General features: G+C 32.1%; 1 protein-coding gene and 1 pseudogene across 5 annotated transcripts in view; both read right to left on the reverse strand.

The window, feature by feature from the left end:
* Nucleotides 1-256: 256 nt before the first annotated feature.
* On the reverse strand, nucleotides 257-387 carry LOC145255051 (U2 spliceosomal RNA; annotated as a pseudogene).
* A 7,101-nt stretch (nucleotides 388-7,488) lies between these two features.
* The window catches only part of LOC145254811 (glycosaminoglycan xylosylkinase-like), a 795,724-nt gene continuing 784,519 nt past the window's right edge, over nucleotides 7,489-18,693 (reverse strand). For all 5 annotated transcript variants that reach the window (XM_080113620.1, XM_080113623.1, XM_080113624.1 and 2 more), the window contains exons 7-9: nucleotides 17,870-18,061; nucleotides 13,985-14,044; nucleotides 7,489-8,600 (exon numbers count right to left, since the gene is read on the reverse strand). In XM_080113620.1, coding sequence (XP_079969746.1) covers nucleotides 8,354-8,600; nucleotides 13,985-14,044; nucleotides 17,870-18,061 — 499 coding nt within the window. In that variant the 3' untranslated portion in view covers nucleotides 7,489-8,353. The remainder of the gene's footprint in view (nucleotides 8,601-13,984; nucleotides 14,045-17,869; nucleotides 18,062-18,693) is intronic.

Below are 18,693 nucleotides of genomic sequence, written 5' to 3' on the forward strand. Positions count from 1 at the left end.
TAACATTTCTATTTTATGGGAAAATAACTAGTTCTCTCCCTTGTCTTGAAACAAAACTACAGAATTAAAATCTAAGGGAAACAACTCTGTAATAAAATGCATCTAAGGGATACAATTACAGTATTAAGAAGTCCTACACAGAATCGAATGGTTGTAAACTATTACTATTTAAATTTCGGTTTCATTTGATTGTACCTATTTACTATGCCTCCCCACAGGACAGAGTTAGACACCAGGGTCGTTTTTTAACGTGGAGAAAAGGTACAAAAATAAAAATTGTCTCAGTCGTGAAGGATTTCTCCTCCACCGAAAGAGAACAAGAAAATGAAGTGCAGCATCTGAAGAACAGATACTACACTTTGATCTTGACCAAAAGGCCAAGAATATTGTAATGGAATTCACAGCAATATATTTTATTTGGGTTGAGAGAATATAATTTTCTTATATATGGTACAATCACGTTGACACATCGGTTCCCGTTAGATTACCTAAGTTAAGCGACGTTCAGTCTGTTCAGTATTAAAAAGAAAAAAAAAGAGGGGGGGGTGACCATTTATTTTGGAATACTTGATGTTGTACGTTGTTTCCAGTCGTCCTCGATTTTTTGGTCACTGGATTCAGGCAGTGCAGACTCAGAAATGTGGTTAGGGATTGCACAAACCTTGCTTCATAATTATTCACAAGCACCCTTACCGGGAGTATCTATTGTCTCTCGATATTGAACATAGGACATTAAAAAATAGCTGAAATAAAAAATAACAGCCTTTTTACATTCCAGACATTGTTTCTAAGTAAGGCAGAATTTATCTTAAATATATTGTATTAGATATTAAGATTTTAATGTAGCAAGACCCGTAGAGATTCCACAAATTGAGACCTAATTTAATAAACAAATGTTTTGATAAAGTTATTATTGTTTTAGATAGCATAAAAAATTAGTTTGATTAATAATACGCAGCAAATTTGTGTTTATTACCATTTCTATGAAAATAGTTTTCACTGTATTTTAAATATAGAACTGACTTGAATAAGATATTCTAATATAGTACTAATAAATACTAATAAAGTAATATTGTGTTACATAGTTCAATACAAATAATAAAATCACATTGTAAAAGAGAATCTTTAATTTACTCTTTCAGTCCAGCACCTCTTGGCAGGTAATGTTTTTTAATTCTGTTTATATCAAATGTTCCCATTTTTTTTTTTTTTTTTTTTTTACATAATATTTTTTTTTTTTACATAATATTTTTTTTTTACATAATATTTTTTTTTTTTTTTACATAATTTTTTTTTTTTTTTTTACATAATATATTTTTTTTTTTACATAATATTTCACTGATTTCACGAATTCCTTTCTCACACCGTTATGACAATGATCATATATTATCATAATGATATTCGAAAACGAGGATACATCAAAGGGAGGTCATTCTTATAATCTTGTCCAGGGTTGCTAGATTGGCATTTTTAAAGCCAAATTTTGCGAATTTGGCTTCTTTTTATTATTTTTTATTTTTTTTAAAGCCGTTTGGCCTTCAAAACTTTTCAAAATGTAACTAACAGATTAGCTAAGAAAAGAACAAGCAGAATATTATATAGATCCATTTACTAATTATGCTATTATGATGAAAATAAAACTTCCTTTCTTTAAAATGTTAACTTGTATAATATATGTATATAATTTTGGAAGTATTTTTAATCTTCAAATCTATATAATATTTTTTTTTTTTTAAATCTATCATTAGAAAAAAAAAAAATTTGCCAGCAATTCAAATTAACTTCCTGCAATCGGTGAATCTTTGTACTTTTATGTAATCACATTAATCCTAATGTTATTTTAGGGATCATCAGTTGATTACCATGAAACACTGTTTCGAGGATTAAAAAAATAAAAAGTATGTTAAATCATGACTCCCCAGCAATATTGATCAAAGACCACCTCCATTAAATAAAAGAACAAAAATATTCCAGATATTGGATCTAGTTTCTTGTTCCAAAGTAATTAAGCAAACCTTTTAATGTTATCAAAAAAAAAACATGTCTTTATCTGTGTCATCACTTCCTGTCACCAAAAAAAGAAAGTAATTGTTATTTACAATGCTATTTTGTATTTATATTGTTTGGATTAATCAATTATACAATTTAACAGCCAAACATTTTATTTTCGCTAATTTTAGTCCAAAATATTTTTACATTTTTTTTTCTATCCTATCGTTTTTCATCATTTTTGGATATATTTATTGCTGTAACATGACAATATAATATAGGTTATTGGTTTTATTTTTGTTAATTTTAATCCAAAATCTTTTTAATTTTTTTCCTATCCTATCGTTTTTCATAATTTTTGGATATATTCATTGCTGTAACATGACAATATAATATAGGTTATTGTTTTGCCTTCAAATTCAATACTAAAAATATCGAATTTCGCTATTATAGCTACACCTCAAATTGTCACAGACAAGATATTGTTTGTGTGAATTGATGTGTAAATCTGTTTAAATCAGATTTTAACTGGAGCAATTTCACTCAAAGGACATAACCAGTTTCATTTTCACAAAAGTGCTAATCTAGCTATATATATATACATATATATATACATATATATATATATATATATATTCATTATTCTTAAAAACAGTAATCTACGTGAATAATAAATAAATAAATAATATGTCCAAATAAAAAATGGGCGACTTTCTAAGAAAAACACCGGTTCTCCGAGGTGGAGACATAAACATTACTATCGTTTAAAAAATCAAAACAAAAACCACTTATATATACATATATATATATATGCGTTTTATTTTTTGTTACCGTATCTTTCAGCCAAGTTACATTATTGTTTCGGCTACACGGCCGTTTTTTTGGCCGTCTGTAGCGTCCTCATTCACTCTTCCACTCTTTCATCCCAAAATAGCGAACATTTCTGTAAAAGTCTGAGGATGCTACAGACGGCCAAAAAAACAGCCGTGTAGCCGATACAATAATATAACTTAACAGAAAGATACAGTAACAAAAAATAAAACGCATATTTGCTCTACAACAGTATTGAGCACTTTCTTCAGTTTTTATTAATTACCATCTCCACTACATATATATATATATATATATATATATATATATATATATATATATATATATATATATATCGTGGCAAGATGGCCTAATGGTTATTGTTCTTGACTTGCTGTCTTTAGGTTTGGGTTTCAATCTCAGCTGGAATGTTTTTTTTTTCTTACAAAAAGTGAGAATATGTGTGTGAGAACACTTCTCAACCTATATACTCAACAACTTTTTTATTTAAAGGCATAAAATTGTGTATATAGGGTATTCAGATACATGGAAAACTTTTTAATCTCTTTTCATCCGGAAAAAAGGGTTGCTGAAGGGTCAAAATTGAAAAATTGGTACTTAGGGGTCATCAGAGTTTTATCTGTCAACTGTTTCATGACTGTGCATGCTCGAATCGTTCACAACAGTTTCCTTATGTTAAGAATAGGTAGGTTTGAAACACTTTTTAAGGATCGTGGCAAGATGGCCTAATGGTTATTGTACTTGACTTGCTGTCTTTAGGTTTTGGTTTCGATCTCAGCTGGAATTTTTTTTTTTTCTTACAAAAAGTGGACTGTTTAGAAAAAAACATAATACTTGCATGCACATGTCTCAGTTTTTTTTCCATTTTTTTTTTAAGGAATTTAATATTACGTTTAATACCAGTGTATACCAGTGAATATCTGCTAGTTTATATCTGACCATAAAAAAAATCTTTTAAGTAAACTAAAAGGCATTGAATTTTTTTTTTTTTTTACTGAACTCAAATGAACCAGAATAGTTGACTTTTATCTAAAAATCTTGATAAATCATTTAAAAAAATGCTTAAAAACTGTTGATATTTCTCATAATTGATATAGTTTTTTTAATCTGCAATTAATGCAAGAAAATTTGAAAAAACAAAAAACAACTTAAGCTAAAATAATGATTATTTTGCAGAATCTACCCTATATTGAAAATAAAAATAAATCTGTATGTGCCTGTGATGAAATGAAAATATCATATTCCAAAAATCATATAAATTATGAGTTTTATTTTTATAAAGAAAACCATTTTTAAGCGATAATGGGAATTCTTAGGCATTACAACATATCTCTCAAATTTAAATTGAGTTATCTTTTTTGTTTCTTTTTAGGATTACTTTCAAAATGGCTGCTCTTCGGGTATCCATAATTTTTTTTTTTTTTAAATAAAAACTACTTATTCAATTTATATGATTTTTTTTTTAATATATTTTTGTTTTGTCATAGGTACATACAAGATTATACTTTATTTTCGTTTTTTTTTTTATATATTTTTGTTTTGTCATAGGTACATACAAGATTATACTTTATTTTCGTTTTTTTTTTTTTTTTTAATATAGAATGAATTCTGAACATAAATGCAAATAACTTTCCCTGGACAAAGACCGATAAATACCACCCATATACAGGTAGATACCACTCATATATAGGTAATGACAACTTGATGGTATTTTAACATCCTCACAGCTATTTTCAAAAGCGATCGATGATTGGAGTTGTGCAGATAATACTCCCAAGCCCCGGTAAAGCAGCTGATGAAAAGGCTGTATAACATGAAACCCTTATGCAGAAATAAAAACTTAGCGTTATACGCAGGTTAAAAATAATTGATTAGCTGATTAGCGAAACTGTTATGGAGCCAAGGTATGGCAGAAAAAAATTATTTGTGACTTTAAAATAATCCAGCTTAAAAATTCCTATTTTATCTATATATTAATACGATAACGTGTGTGTTATTTTCTGTGTTACACTAACACCCGGGTCATTTAATTGTTATGTACTTCTATTTCTTGTCATAAATAATTTTATCAAGAATTCTTCATAAGTTTTGGTTTTGGTTTCGATTATAGCTGAAGGAACTCAAGTTACATATATATATATATATATATATATATATATAAACATATATTTTTTTCATAAGTTTTTACTTTAGTTTCAATTCAAGCTAATGCACCCAAGTCATATGGATATATATATATATTTTTTTTTTACATCGCAACTCTATAATAATATATACGGAATCTGCAAGAATTAAAATATCATATTTAAGCGTACTTTACGACCGGGCTTTACCGGGTGTTCTTGCTAACTTAGATAAATACTTTTGCAATTTTAATAAAAAAAACTACAATAATATCAGAGCGTCTCCATTTACACTGAACATCTACAGAACGCCAACATCAATATATTACATATGAATGAGTTCCCTGTGGAATCTCCACATGTCCCGCTAGTCTATATATTAATACCATAGTACTTTTAACGTATGTACGTGTGTCATGGTTTCCAGATTATAACTTATTCAATCTGAAGATCCTATTTATTAAAAAGGGGGATAGAAGGTGATAACATACTACGAACATTAAATTAGTATTTTGATACGCTAATTTAATGTTTGTAGTATATCATCACCTTCTATCCTTCTTTTTAATAAATAGGATCTCCCGATCACCGAAGACGAAATATAAAAAAAAAATGAAATAAAATAAATAAAAATAAATGATGTTGCTTTTGGGTCATATATGTAACTAAAGTATACCTTCTTGGTCTTCTGGCTAAAATCCAAGGGTAGTATCTGTTCTGTCTAAAGATGGTATAATGATATCGTGGGATTTCCATTCACGCCGAGCGTCTATACAATGGAAATATGTCATAGACTCCTATATGAATATTGGAAATAAACCGTAATGACTAGATGTATTCTGATATTACATTAACCAGATTATTTAGATAAATATTTTTACTGTTTTAACAAAAGGGCTACAATAGTATCGCAGGGTTTCCATTCATGCTGAATGTCCACAGAATGCCCAGTAACAAAATGTTATATATGAAAGATGTCACTGAAATTTCCGCAGACTCCACTAGTTCTTATTATTCTACTAATACCAGTAATGAAGTGGCTATCTGTGCACGCTGTTATGTTCAAGTCCCGATAAATCCAGCACACGACTTGTGTTAGCAATTAATGATGGCCTGATACTAGAAATCCCTAATTCTTTGTTTCGTACGCCAATACAAACAAGTAGCAACTTAAAAGGCTAGTGGAAAACAAAAAAAAACTGATTGTTTTTATAAAAACAGACAACCGAATGCAGCATTTAAATTACAAATCTTCGTATATATCTACTCTTCAAAATTCTTCTACATAGGAAATCAGTAAATACTGACTTGCTGTTAAATATAACTGAGATTATATGGTTTCGATATTTTTGAGAGACGTTTTCGTCTTTTCAAAAAGAAAACAAACCAAAAATCTATATACCTATAAAAGTGAGGATGTGTGTGTGAGGACACTTCTCAACTTATATACTCAACGAATTCTTGATCTACAAACTTTAAATTTGTATATAGAGTATTCAGACATGTGGAAAACTTTTTAATCTGTTTTTACATCCGGAAAAAAAAAAAAGGCTGCTCAGAGGTAAAAATTCAAACCCATGACTGGGCATGCGCAAATCTTTCACATTATGTTAAGAATAAGTAGGTTTGAAAACACGTTTTAAAGAATGTGTCAAGCTGGCCTAATGGTTATTGTACTTGACTCACTGTTTTTAGGTTTTTGTTTCAATTGCAGTTCTAGTATTTTTTTTTACTTACAAGAAGTGAACTGTTTAGAAAAAAACAATACTTGCATAAACATGTCTCGATTTCTTTGCGTTTTTTTTTTTTTTTACTTCATTTTTTTCTGAAAGGAATTTAACTTTATGTTTGATACCAGGCAATGTTGGGTGCATCTTCTAGTATACTATAATAACACAACAAATACAAATTGACAAAAAGAGGTCTACTCTTTAAATTATCAAACCTATTATACCATACCAGTTATGTTTAACAGTCATTCATATTTATTGATTTATATCTGAAATATCTTTTTTTTTTTTTCTTTTTTGGTACTCATGCATTTATTGATCTGTGCTGAAATAATAACGTTATTATTTAAAAAGCCATTCTTAACATGGGGAGGGTGTTTTGTACCTATTCTGTACTTTAACCTTACAATTGAATAAAAAAAAAACATATAAAACTTTAATTAAACTTGGAAATACGATTTTTAAAATAGCGCGGATCAGTAAGTGCATTAGCACCTTTTGTTTTGTTTATAGATATATAATTTTGTTTATAGATATATATGAAGATTTGATTTTTTTTTTTCTATTATTCATTCAAAATAAAATATTAGACTTGCATCCGAAGGGCACATATTTTGTTGATTATATAATAACAGCCGCACACATACATCGTCTTATACAGTTTCCACCAAAAGATACTGTTTTTATAAAAAAAAAAAATGTATAAATATTTTTTACTTGTTTTAAATAATGTCTGCGTTTGTACATGAATAAATTTGGTATCTATTTTCATTAATTGATGTTGTTGAACACATAACGCTACCGAAACACAAGACTTTCTTTTCATAATTTAATCTGCCATTTTGAAACGATGACATTACAATTACTGCTGTACATTTTTGTCAAAAAAAAAACAAACATGGAGTTGCAAGCAATCTTGTAAATAACAAAATTAGAGGAGGAACAAATGCCCATCACGAATGTGAATATGGACGATAATACAGAAACTTGGAAAAAAAAAGATCCGAGAGTGGTGAGTCTTGTTGGAGGTTTGTGCTCTCGTTGTTTGTGGTTAGACTTTGATTTTTTTTACTTTGCATGTGATGGTGTGTATGGAGGTGGGGGGGGGCCTTACTTGACTTTTTGTTGAATATTTAGGGAAGTATTATTGCTGGTGGAGGAATGTTTCATTTTTTTTTTCTTTTGTTTTTTTTTATGTTGCAACATAGTTTTTTTTTGGCGGGAGGGAAGGGACATTATGCATAGTTGGTGTTCTATGTTTTATCAATATTTGTGTTTGATCTTTACATTCCCCCCCCCCTGTAGTAGAGGGGGTGGTTTGATTGTATCAGAGATTTTATTGGGGGTGGATGTATATGAAGGTAAGTACTCTCCGAATGGTTAGATTGTTAATTACCTCCCTCTTTATCCCTTTTTTTTTTCTTCTCTCATTTTTTAGTAACAAAATTTTAACTCTTCAGTGTTTTTTCATTTTTTTTGTTTTTTCTAGGAATGGTGGAGAAGGAATAATGCAATGAAACCGGTAATAATTTATCCCTGTTTTTTAATAAAAACAAAAATATCTTTAGAATATTTCCAATTTCAAAAAAAAAAAAAAAAAAAAAAAAAAAGGGATCGGGGCGGATGGGCGAAAAAATAAAACCTATTCTAGTTATCAAAATATCTGTCAAAAATCAGTCGTTAAGGATCGAGGTGCTTCTTTGAAATCACTTTGTCGCCAACTTCCATAAAAACTTTACTTTCTCCTTTCTGTTTGATACACTGCATAACGACCAGCATGATTTGGGCCACCCGACGGTCAAGTGCTCTCAGGTGGAGGGTCGTAAGGACGGGAGAGATGGGATCAAAGGAAAGGATCGATTCCAAGACGCGTCCCATGACACCATTCCGTAATAAACGTAACCGTTCAAATGTTGCCCAGCGTAATCTGGAAGAAAAGAACAATCTTTTAGTATGAAACGATTGGATTTATAAAGCTTTAAAGAAATGATTGGATATATAAAGCTTTAAAGAAATGATTGGATTTATAAAGCTTTAAAGAAATGATTGGATTTATAAAGCTTTAAAGAAATGATTGGATTTATAAATCTTTAAAGAAATGATTGGATTTATAAAGCTTTAAAGAAATGATTGGATTTATAAAGCTTTAAAGAAATGATTGGATTTATAAAGCTTAAAAGAAATGATTGGATATATAAAGCTTTAAAGAAATGATTGGATTTATAAAGCTTTAAAGAAATGATTGGATTTATAAAGCTTTAAAGAAATGATTGGATATATAAAGCTTTAAAGAAATGATTGGATATATAAAGCTTTAAAGAAATGATTGGATTTATAAAGCTTTAAAGAAATGATTGGATATATAAAGCTTTAAAGAAATGATTGGATTTATAAAGCTTTAAAGAAATGATTGGATTTATAAAGCTTTAAAGAAATGATTGGATTTATAAAGCTTAAAAGAAATGATTGGATTTATAAATCTTAAAAGAAATGATTGGATTTATAAAGCTTAAAAGAAACGACTGGATTTTGAAAACTATTGCAACACGCCTTTTTTATATATTTCAACTTCATTCAATGGCTAAGCAGAAAATGGACAGAACTTTTTTTGGTTATCTCGTTTTAATTCCATTTTCACCCCAAACACGGCACAGTGCCACTTTGATGTAGAGGGTTACTATCTGAGGCATAATTTGTAGGGATACTATGTCAGAGAGTTGAGCAGTAAAATGTTTATTTACATTATATTTGAACTTCTGCATGTCAGCCATGGAAGTAGGAAGCCTGAAACTATTTCAGTAGAAGGCTTTCTGGCATCTGGGGATCTTTAATGTGAAGGAGTGGGATTTTGTTGCTTGATGGATTTGTTGGTAATATTTACATTGATGAGGTACAAGGGTATTTTTTTTTTCTTTTTTTTTTTTTTTTACACAGTGATCACCACTTATCAAGGCCCGGAAGCCACTCAGGGATAAGGGTTATTGCAAGTACATTACGTTAGTGTGGAGATTTGATGAAGTGTTTAATTAAGGGGGCGGTTCATTAGGAATTTGTTAACATTGGACTTGAAGACATCCAAGTTGTAGTCCGGAGGGAAGCAGGCAGACGGAACAGAGTTCCACAGGCGTGCAGTTCTAAGAAAGAAGCTTTGTTCATGGAATCCGCGTTTTGATTTAGGCACAGATATAGAGTGGGGGAAATTTTTCACAGTGGATTCAGCTAGACGGGTGTTTTTCATGAAAGATTGGCGAGGGGGGACCAGACATTGGAGTTCAGACGAGCACCTGCCATGGAAATAACGATAAAACAAGGATAGACTCGCAACGTCTCATCTGTGGGAGAGAGGTTGCAGGGTAGAGAAAAGGGCATCACTAAGCCACGAAGTCTATTTTGTACTCTGTCAAGGCAGGTTAGGCTGTTTTTAGCAGCTCCTGTAGTTGGTTGGAGCACCTACCATTAAGATACTTGTAAAATATGCAGAGGGATGTAACTTTTTGTTGATGAGACAAAGGTTGAAGCTGGCAGTTTGGGACCTATTAGATTGACAATTCTCTTTTGAACCCTGTCCAGGAGTGAGAGACTAGTAGCAGATGCACCAGCCCATGTGTAACAACAATACTCCATACATGGACGAATGGTGGCCTTGTAGAGGTACAGGATACTCTCAGGTGTAAGTAATTTTCTAGCCCGGTAGAAAGAGCCCACCTTTCTCGTAGCAGCCCTGGTGATGCCCTCAATGTATCTTTTCCAACTTACGTTCCCTGTGAACGTTAAGCCAAGGAGTTTGAGTGAAGTACTTTCATGGCTATTGGTGGTTGAGAAGGTTTCTTGCAATTATTAAAAGAAAGAATCTTGGTTTTGGCAGCATTGAATATTACAACCAATTTTTGTCCCCCATTCCACTACAGACAAAAATATGGATTGATATCCTGGATGTACCAAGTTCAAATCCAGTTCGCTCCACAGAAACAGCTTCACTTAAGGATGTTGGCAACCTTTACATGGTCCCTGCTGTAAGTATACAATGTCTTTTTAAGAAAGAATTCTAACTAGAAAGAAACCGAGAGAAAGGAATTTCAATCATTAACTGATACCTTAACATCTATATAACAGTTATATTGTAATATACCAATGGGTTAGGTATGAACCCTTTACCCCAACCTTGGCTAAAATAACAACTCTTGTTTAATGGATCGTTTCCAATAGATTTTTTCCTCTTTATCATTGGGTCACCACTTATCAAGACTAAGAGCCACCTGAGGATAAGAATTAATGAGCTAGGATGATTGTCAGGCAAAGATTAAGAACACTATGGAAGTACCAAAATTAATTGATGGGATAAACTAAGTTTGATTACATGTACAAGAAAGCAGTCTTGCAGTAACGTGTTCCACAGATTGCCACAAGACAAATAAACATTGGAAAGATTTTTGTTACTATTTCGATTGACCATTGAATTTTCTGGTGTCGTTATTGTTGATTATTATTATTATTATTATTATTATTATTATTATTATTGTTGATAATAATAATAATAATAATATTTTCATTAATATTATTATACCAAATCTGAGTTAATCAATGTTGGTTTCCTCAAGGCTTTGTTTCATTTTTTTTAATCCCCCTCAAACTACTGGGCTAATCTAGCTGAAATTTTGTATGGCCCTTTGTTTATAAGGTGCAGCGGACTACGTATTATGGTATCCATTTGATGCGCAGTTACAAATTTAACCTTAACCGGCATAAAACACTTATTTTAAGTCAATGGTCTGTAACTTTTGCCCGTTTCTAATGGGTTAAAAAGTATAATCTTATAATATTCCTAAGTTTTTGGGTTGAGTTATGTTTGAGAAAACTTCAACTTCAATTGTTCTCATTAACTGTAATTTGTAATTAACTTGCCAAGTGATTCATCTTTTTACTAAGCTTCTATTTATAACTCTCACCCTCTTACACTGTGTGTTGACACCTCTACCCTCGGCTTTGATTTCATTTTGTCTTCATCACTGTCACTTCCATTTATTAATAATAACAAAGGAAGGAAAGAGTAAAAAGACTGGAAGAGTCCATCATAAACAAAAGGGAATATCACCTTGGGTAATAATTAGTGTTGGGACGATTCATTAGAAATGAAAAATTGGAACTTTTGAGGGAATTGGCATGTGCGCCTATTTTCCAATGCCAAAAACGATTCCTTTAATTATCTTTTCTTTATTGGATTTTGCTGAACAAAAAATCTTCCACTGCTGGTGATATTGATAAAATAAAAATTATTTATTGGATTTAAACTACCAGTAAAGCTAAAATCTATAGATCACCGCCCCACCCCACCAAGCGTGTTTTTTTTATGTTTGAGAGAATATATACACATTTAAACATGTGTTTTTACAGTAATTGGGGAAAAATAACTTTATATAATTAAATATTTAGAGATTTATAAAGAATCGGAATCGATAACTGTATCAGAATCAGGGAAAAATATGGGAATCGTCTCATAACTAGTAGTAATACCAGGGCTCTATGGACAAATCTATCTTTAGTTGACCTTTGACAAGTAAATATTTTCGTTTACTAGCCAAATAGAAAAGTTACTAGGCAAGCCCACGTGATTTTTGGAATATGGTATCTTCGTTCTGTGATGATTATGTACATAATAAAGTTTTTTTGTATTTTTTAAATAAGTGTGATTCTAAATATACAATAAATGTTATGCTGATACTTGAAGGTATAAACATTCTAATTTCTTCAGATGTTTTTTTAAACAGGCTTCGTTAAAAAAAAAAAGTAAATTGTTTTATTAAACTTTTATTGTTTTAAATAATTTAACTTTGTTCGTTTTATTAAAAAAAAGTTGAAAAGATATTTTTCACTCAGTAGTGAACTTTGGAAGATTGTCAGTGAAAGAAACACAATCGCCAAAAGATAAACGTTTTATTATTTCTAGTCGCCATTTTGAAAAATCACTTGCAAATGCAACTGTTTCACTTGCAATGTAGAGCTCTGAAGACTATTTAATTTGTAGCTGCAAAAACAAAGAAAGGGGGGAAACATAACGGGCAGAAAAGGATTTGAGCTGTTTCAATTAAATAACCATTGATCTTAAATTCTAGTGGATTTTGAATTTTAAAAAAACAAAAACAAATTAGGTATCTGACATTTTTCAAACATTTTGCACACTTTAATCTTCCAACATAATCGCAGATTCAAACGAATCCATTTTCTGCGTTTATTGTTTTATACTTTAGCGAAATCTAAAGCTTTTAGATCATTTTTATCGATTCTTTTTTTTAATATACAAGTTTGAGACATCGTTCACATTTGTAAGCCTCCGTCAAGGATGCTGGCCAGCTGCATGCATGATGAAGATGAAGAATATAATCCTAGGTGCTCAGTTTCAACGCTGCAAGGTGGTGGAGGTTCAGTTTTGGTGTGGAGCATTATACAAGAAGGCTTATTTGAAGTAAAAGTTTTATGGGAGATGCCTTTCCTTGTCCAATGCTTTTTCATGACTAAACATGTTGGCAACCAAAATCAAGAGATTGCACTCTATCAAATCGACGAGAAGCTTTTATGCCTGCCAAGTCTAAACTTTTACATCGGCCATCTTGGTGCATTTTGTGGAGATAAATCTGACTAGAACATATCCCACATACACTCTCTGAGTAGACTGCCAGTTAGTCTGGGGCCACTTATTAGATGTTTGCAACTAACCTCAATATTTTGAAGGTTGTTCCCTTACCCGCCACCTACAGATGCGGTGGACGTGAGAAAATATCTACACACAACCTAGATATTTGGATAAAAAATCGACATTAAAGAATTTTACCTGCTCTGGATGAAAGTTTTCCGGATAAATCTGATCCCAATAGTTTTCATGTAACTTTGTGAAAAATTAAATTCTTGAAGCTCAAAAGACTGTGATAATAGTGAAGAAGCTTCCAATATTAACATTGAAAACCAAAAAAGTATGTTTTCCTCCACACCAAAGCCACCAGAATCTAAGCCATTTCTTAGCTGACGTATAGATCTAGTCTTGTAAAGTTCTCGGAAGTCTACTCTCCCAAGCTTTACCTTCTCGCCCTTTGAGGAGGGGGTTAGTTTACTGCTAACCATTTAAGGCACCTTGACCGGAGAATCCAGACATTTTTTTTTTTTTTTCAGGCTAAAGTGCTCTTCTTCTAGGGGAGCTGACTTTTGAAATCCTACTTTCCCGACCTTGTGTCACATCTTCTCGCTTGTGAGAGGAAGATAAATATGAAGTCTGTTTCTTCAAAATTTATTCTCTTCAAGATGAAATAATTTCCAACTTACAAGCAGCACTGATAAAGCGGCGCTAGTATTGAGCGTTCATCGTGGTATGGATTGCCAAAACTGGAAAGAAAAAAAAAAAAATTGAAATCATCAAACTTTACATTTTATAAGTTGCATTGGTTGAAACAAATTATCAATTAACTAAGATGATAATAACAGATGATTTTTATTTCAAACTAGCCTGAGTGCCCGGCGTTGCCCGGGTGTTTGGAGGTGTGTGTGTTGAGCAAAAAAAAAATGAAAAAAATAAAATAAATGTGCTGCAAAGGCGGAAAATAAAGTGAAATAAAATCTGACATCTTAGCCGATGTCTCCATGATGCAACTGGAAGTATAAAGCATTGAAATTAACCGAAGTTAATCCAACAATGACGATGACTTGCTAAAATATTGGCGAAAAAAATCAACCCCTCCTTGTACAAGATGGCCGAGTTTAGGGTGTAGGAATTAATGTTTTTGGACAATTTTTCAATATTTGTCATCCGAAGGGTCAACTTTCAAAACAATAACAATCTCATGAAAATCTGTCGCCTCTGTCAAATTTTTGCAAGACATACATACATACATACATACATACATACATACAATTAAACAGACAGGTGAGATTTATATTATAGATGATTGTGACAATTTAGATATGCATATTTTCAAAGTGTATAAATGTTACCTAAAAGCAATCAGGTATTTTTTTAATGGAAACTGCTTCAGACAAGGTGTAAAGCTATTTTATGTAAGAAGTCAACAAAAACGAAAGATAATTACATTTGTTGCCCAGGATTGAATAAGTAACCATTCGCCTTTTTGTGCTCAGACCATAACATAGCAAAAAAAAAAAAAAAAAAAAAAAAAAAAAAAAAAAAGTGGTAGTAGGAAGGCAGACTCGAACCCGTACTGCGAAGGAGGAAAAGAACGGGAAAAAAACGTGACGTCTTTGCTGTTAAGACCACCGTCAAACCAGAAGTGAAGTAGGCTTAAATTAAGGCTAGACAATCAAAAAGAGGGGATGACTTTCGAAAATATCGGTGAAAAAAGCGACCCCTCCCTGTAGAAAAGCGCCTAGTTGAGGGTGAAGAAATTAATGCTTTTAGCCCATTTTCCGGTATTTGTCCTGAAAGGTCAAGCTTCAAAACGATACTAATCTTGTGCAAATTCGTTGCCTCTGTCGAAAGTTTTAGGCAGACATGCAAACATACATACATTTATATATTGGTAGCTCAAATTTTCGACCCAAACTGAGTAAAAAGTTTGCCCTATCTCTGAATACCCTTTATGTAAAATTTCAAACCTTTAGATGAGAAATTCTCTGAGTAATGTGGTAGAGACTGCAGAGGTCAATTTTTTTTAAATTTTGACCCCTATTACGACCCCTTAACATTTATTGTTTTGGGCTCAAATCAAATTATTAAGTTAGATCCATATCCAAGGAATCTATATCTAAAATTTCAATTGTTTATACCTAAAATTGGCGGAGGAGTTTGGTAGAGTTCTCAAAGGTCAAATCGTTGAACTTTGACCCCTTAACAGCCAAATTTCTGGCCGAAAATGGATTACAAAAATTTTCCCAAATCTCAATACCCTGTATATCAAATTTCGAGTTTGCAGACTGAAAATTGACAGAGTTATTGTGTTGGGAAATGTACACAGACAGACAGACACATACAGACAGATACTTTCACTTTTATAGATATATAGAGATATATATATATTTCTTTTTTTTTTTTAAATATCTATACAATGTTCTGTTTGTTGCTGCCTTAGTCTGCATGTTACGCTTTGAAAAAGGCCAAATACAATTTTTGAAGACCAAATTTGCCAAATTTGGCTTTAAGAACGCCAATCTGGCAACCCTGGGCAATAGGAGAGTGATCTCCCTTTAATATAATTCTGCTCGACTTATCATTCTGTTGTTGATGTATTTTTTTTTTTTTTTAAACATCACACGAAGGTACTTGATGTGTTTGGGAGTGTTCTTACATAGGTTTTGTGTTGGAATGGGTCTGATAAGTATCAAAAATCGATAATCAAAAAAATCTGATTAAAAAAAGGAAGTTCGCTTTTGACCACAGTTAAGACTTTCATACAACCTAATATCACAAGTGCATTTGCCAAGTTTTATCACCGCACAAGCAGAAAGATGCAGCCTATAAAATCAACTGTAGGTTCTTTTATAAGATAGGGGCCTGTTCAAAATGAGTGTTTCGTTTTAGAGCGCAATTGAACCATGATACTTGACTTTTGCATTTTTAAACTTTAAGTAAAGCCATTATTTAGAGATGATTTTATGGAATCAACAATAGATTCTCTACGATAAAATGAAGACTACAATGTATTGTGGATTAAGTCACTGCTGGAGGCATGTGACAGTCCATGTGGGGGTCCTTCAGTTTGATTAAAAAATGGGCGATTTCACCGATTTTGATGAGAAAAGTATGGAACATTTGTTGATTCTCATTCAATCCTGGACAACGTTGGGTCTCCTTGCTAGTATATATATACATATATATATACATATATACATATATATATATATACATATATATATATATATACATATATATATATATATATATATACATATATATATATATATACATACATATATATATATATATACATACATATATATATATATACATACATATATATATATATATACATATATATATATATATATATACATATATATATATATATATATATATATATATAGCTTTACACATTACTTTCCCAATTTTTCATATATACACACTTATTCACTTAGTAGCATTGATCATTAATGCTACTATCTCATTGGTTCATTATATACTAACTTGGGTACCCGGCATTGCCCGCCTGTTTGGATGGATGTGTGTTGAGTAGCAAAAAAAAAAAAAAAAAAAAAAAGTGGTAGTAGGCAGGCAAGTTCGAACCTGTCCTGCGATTGCGATGGAGGAAAAAAATGCAAAACGTGACGTCTTTGCCATTGCGTCCATCACCAAAACGGAAGTGGCAAAGGTTTAAATTAAGGCTAGTCAATCGAAAAGAGGGGACGACTTTCTAAAATATCAGTGAAAACAGCAACCCCCTCCTTGTAGAAAAGTGTCCAGTTGAGGGTGAAGGAATGAATGTTTTTAGCCAATTTTTTTATATTTGTTGTCTGAAGGGTCGCGCTTCAAAACGATACTGATCTCGTGAAAATCTGTCGCCTCTGTCGAAATTTTTAGGCATACACACATACTGTTATATATTTATCTAATAAGGGGAAACGTCATGTGATCGTCTAGTGGTCCAGTCTATTTGTTCATATGCCGCTGTGTGTGTGTGTGTGTGTGTGTGTGTGTGTGTGTGTGTGTGTGTGTGTGTGTGTGTGTGTGATGCATGTATTTTTGAGACATACCTTCATGCGTCGTCGATGTTGGTTCACCTGAATTCATCTTGTGTCTTGGAGGGAGACCGGTACCTGTTTTGGGACAAAGATTTATTCACTCCAAACGATGAATTGGTTTTATAGTTTTTTATTCACCTTCCAGATGTCGACCGCAGAAGGATGGAAGTGAATCTCTGGCCTGCGTGGTACCCATCAGCGCCCCCACCCCCACAGTAAAGGGGAGGGAACGACTGTTAAGCCGTCCGTCGCCTTCTATGTCTAAAACCAATCTCCTCAATTCAGCTAACCTGATCATGTGACTCACATGCAATCCAATCAGCTGACCCTCACTTCTGATCAACGTGTCTACAATATAATTTACTCACCTCCCTCTCTCTCTCAATCCATTCTCTAATAATACATACATACATACAGACAGGTGAGATTTATATAATAATAATGCAATACTCTAGACTGACTGGAGTTACAACTTTGTTATATAGATGAGAAAAAAGTTGGGGTTTCTTGTTGTTTACCTACCTTTTTCCATTGTCCAACATGATGAGCATACTATCAGGTAAATACTGAAATATTTCATAATGATGTCTGTCAGCATTTCCTATGAGATAATCAAATATGGCCGTATCGATTATATCTAACAGACGTACACCAGGTCCTTTATACATATCAATTTGCAGCACCCTATCACAGAATTTGTCTTCGACCTCCCACCTGAAAACAAAAGCATAAATAAAATCAAGTTATATATATATATACCAGGTTAAAGTTATTCAAGAGTGATAACTAATGAATTTAACAGGGTTAATAAGAGTGCTCAATAAAAGAAGAGCAAGATATATTTTTATAAATATAAACAAATTTACATAGTCGCAAACTTGGGTTTGAGGAGTGGTTTCTTCTGTGGAAAGCAACCGTTTATTAAATCGCCTGCCGAGGACTTCTGGATTTAACTGACCATTTATCTGAAACCTTAGCATGTCCAGTGTCGCAACTATGTTAATTTGTGTGTGTGTGTGTGTGTGTGTAAAAAAAATAATTATGACAGCCCCTTTAAGAAATTCATTTCTTATCGTTGAGCACTTTCAGTTGAATTAAAAAAGTCGGTCAATTTAGCTCTTATGCATAGATCATCGTATAACGATTTGATCACTGTCTGTCTGACGTAATGAACATTTAAATTAAAATGCTTAAAATTCAACGCTATTTCACACGGTTAATGGTAGCCGAATGGATACGGCCTCCGCTAATCGAGCCAGAGATGTCTCGTGTCGCGGGGTTCGAATCGTTCGACTGGTAGTAATCGTGACACCCTGCACTGAAGAATCCCGAAAGGATGAAACACT

The sequence above is a fragment of the Euprymna scolopes genome, chromosome 30 (genome assembly GCF_053919585.1).
Source record: "Euprymna scolopes isolate OS-2025 chromosome 30, ASM5391958v1, whole genome shotgun sequence".
Classification (NCBI taxonomy): Eukaryota; Metazoa; Mollusca; class Cephalopoda; order Sepiida; family Sepiolidae; genus Euprymna; species Euprymna scolopes.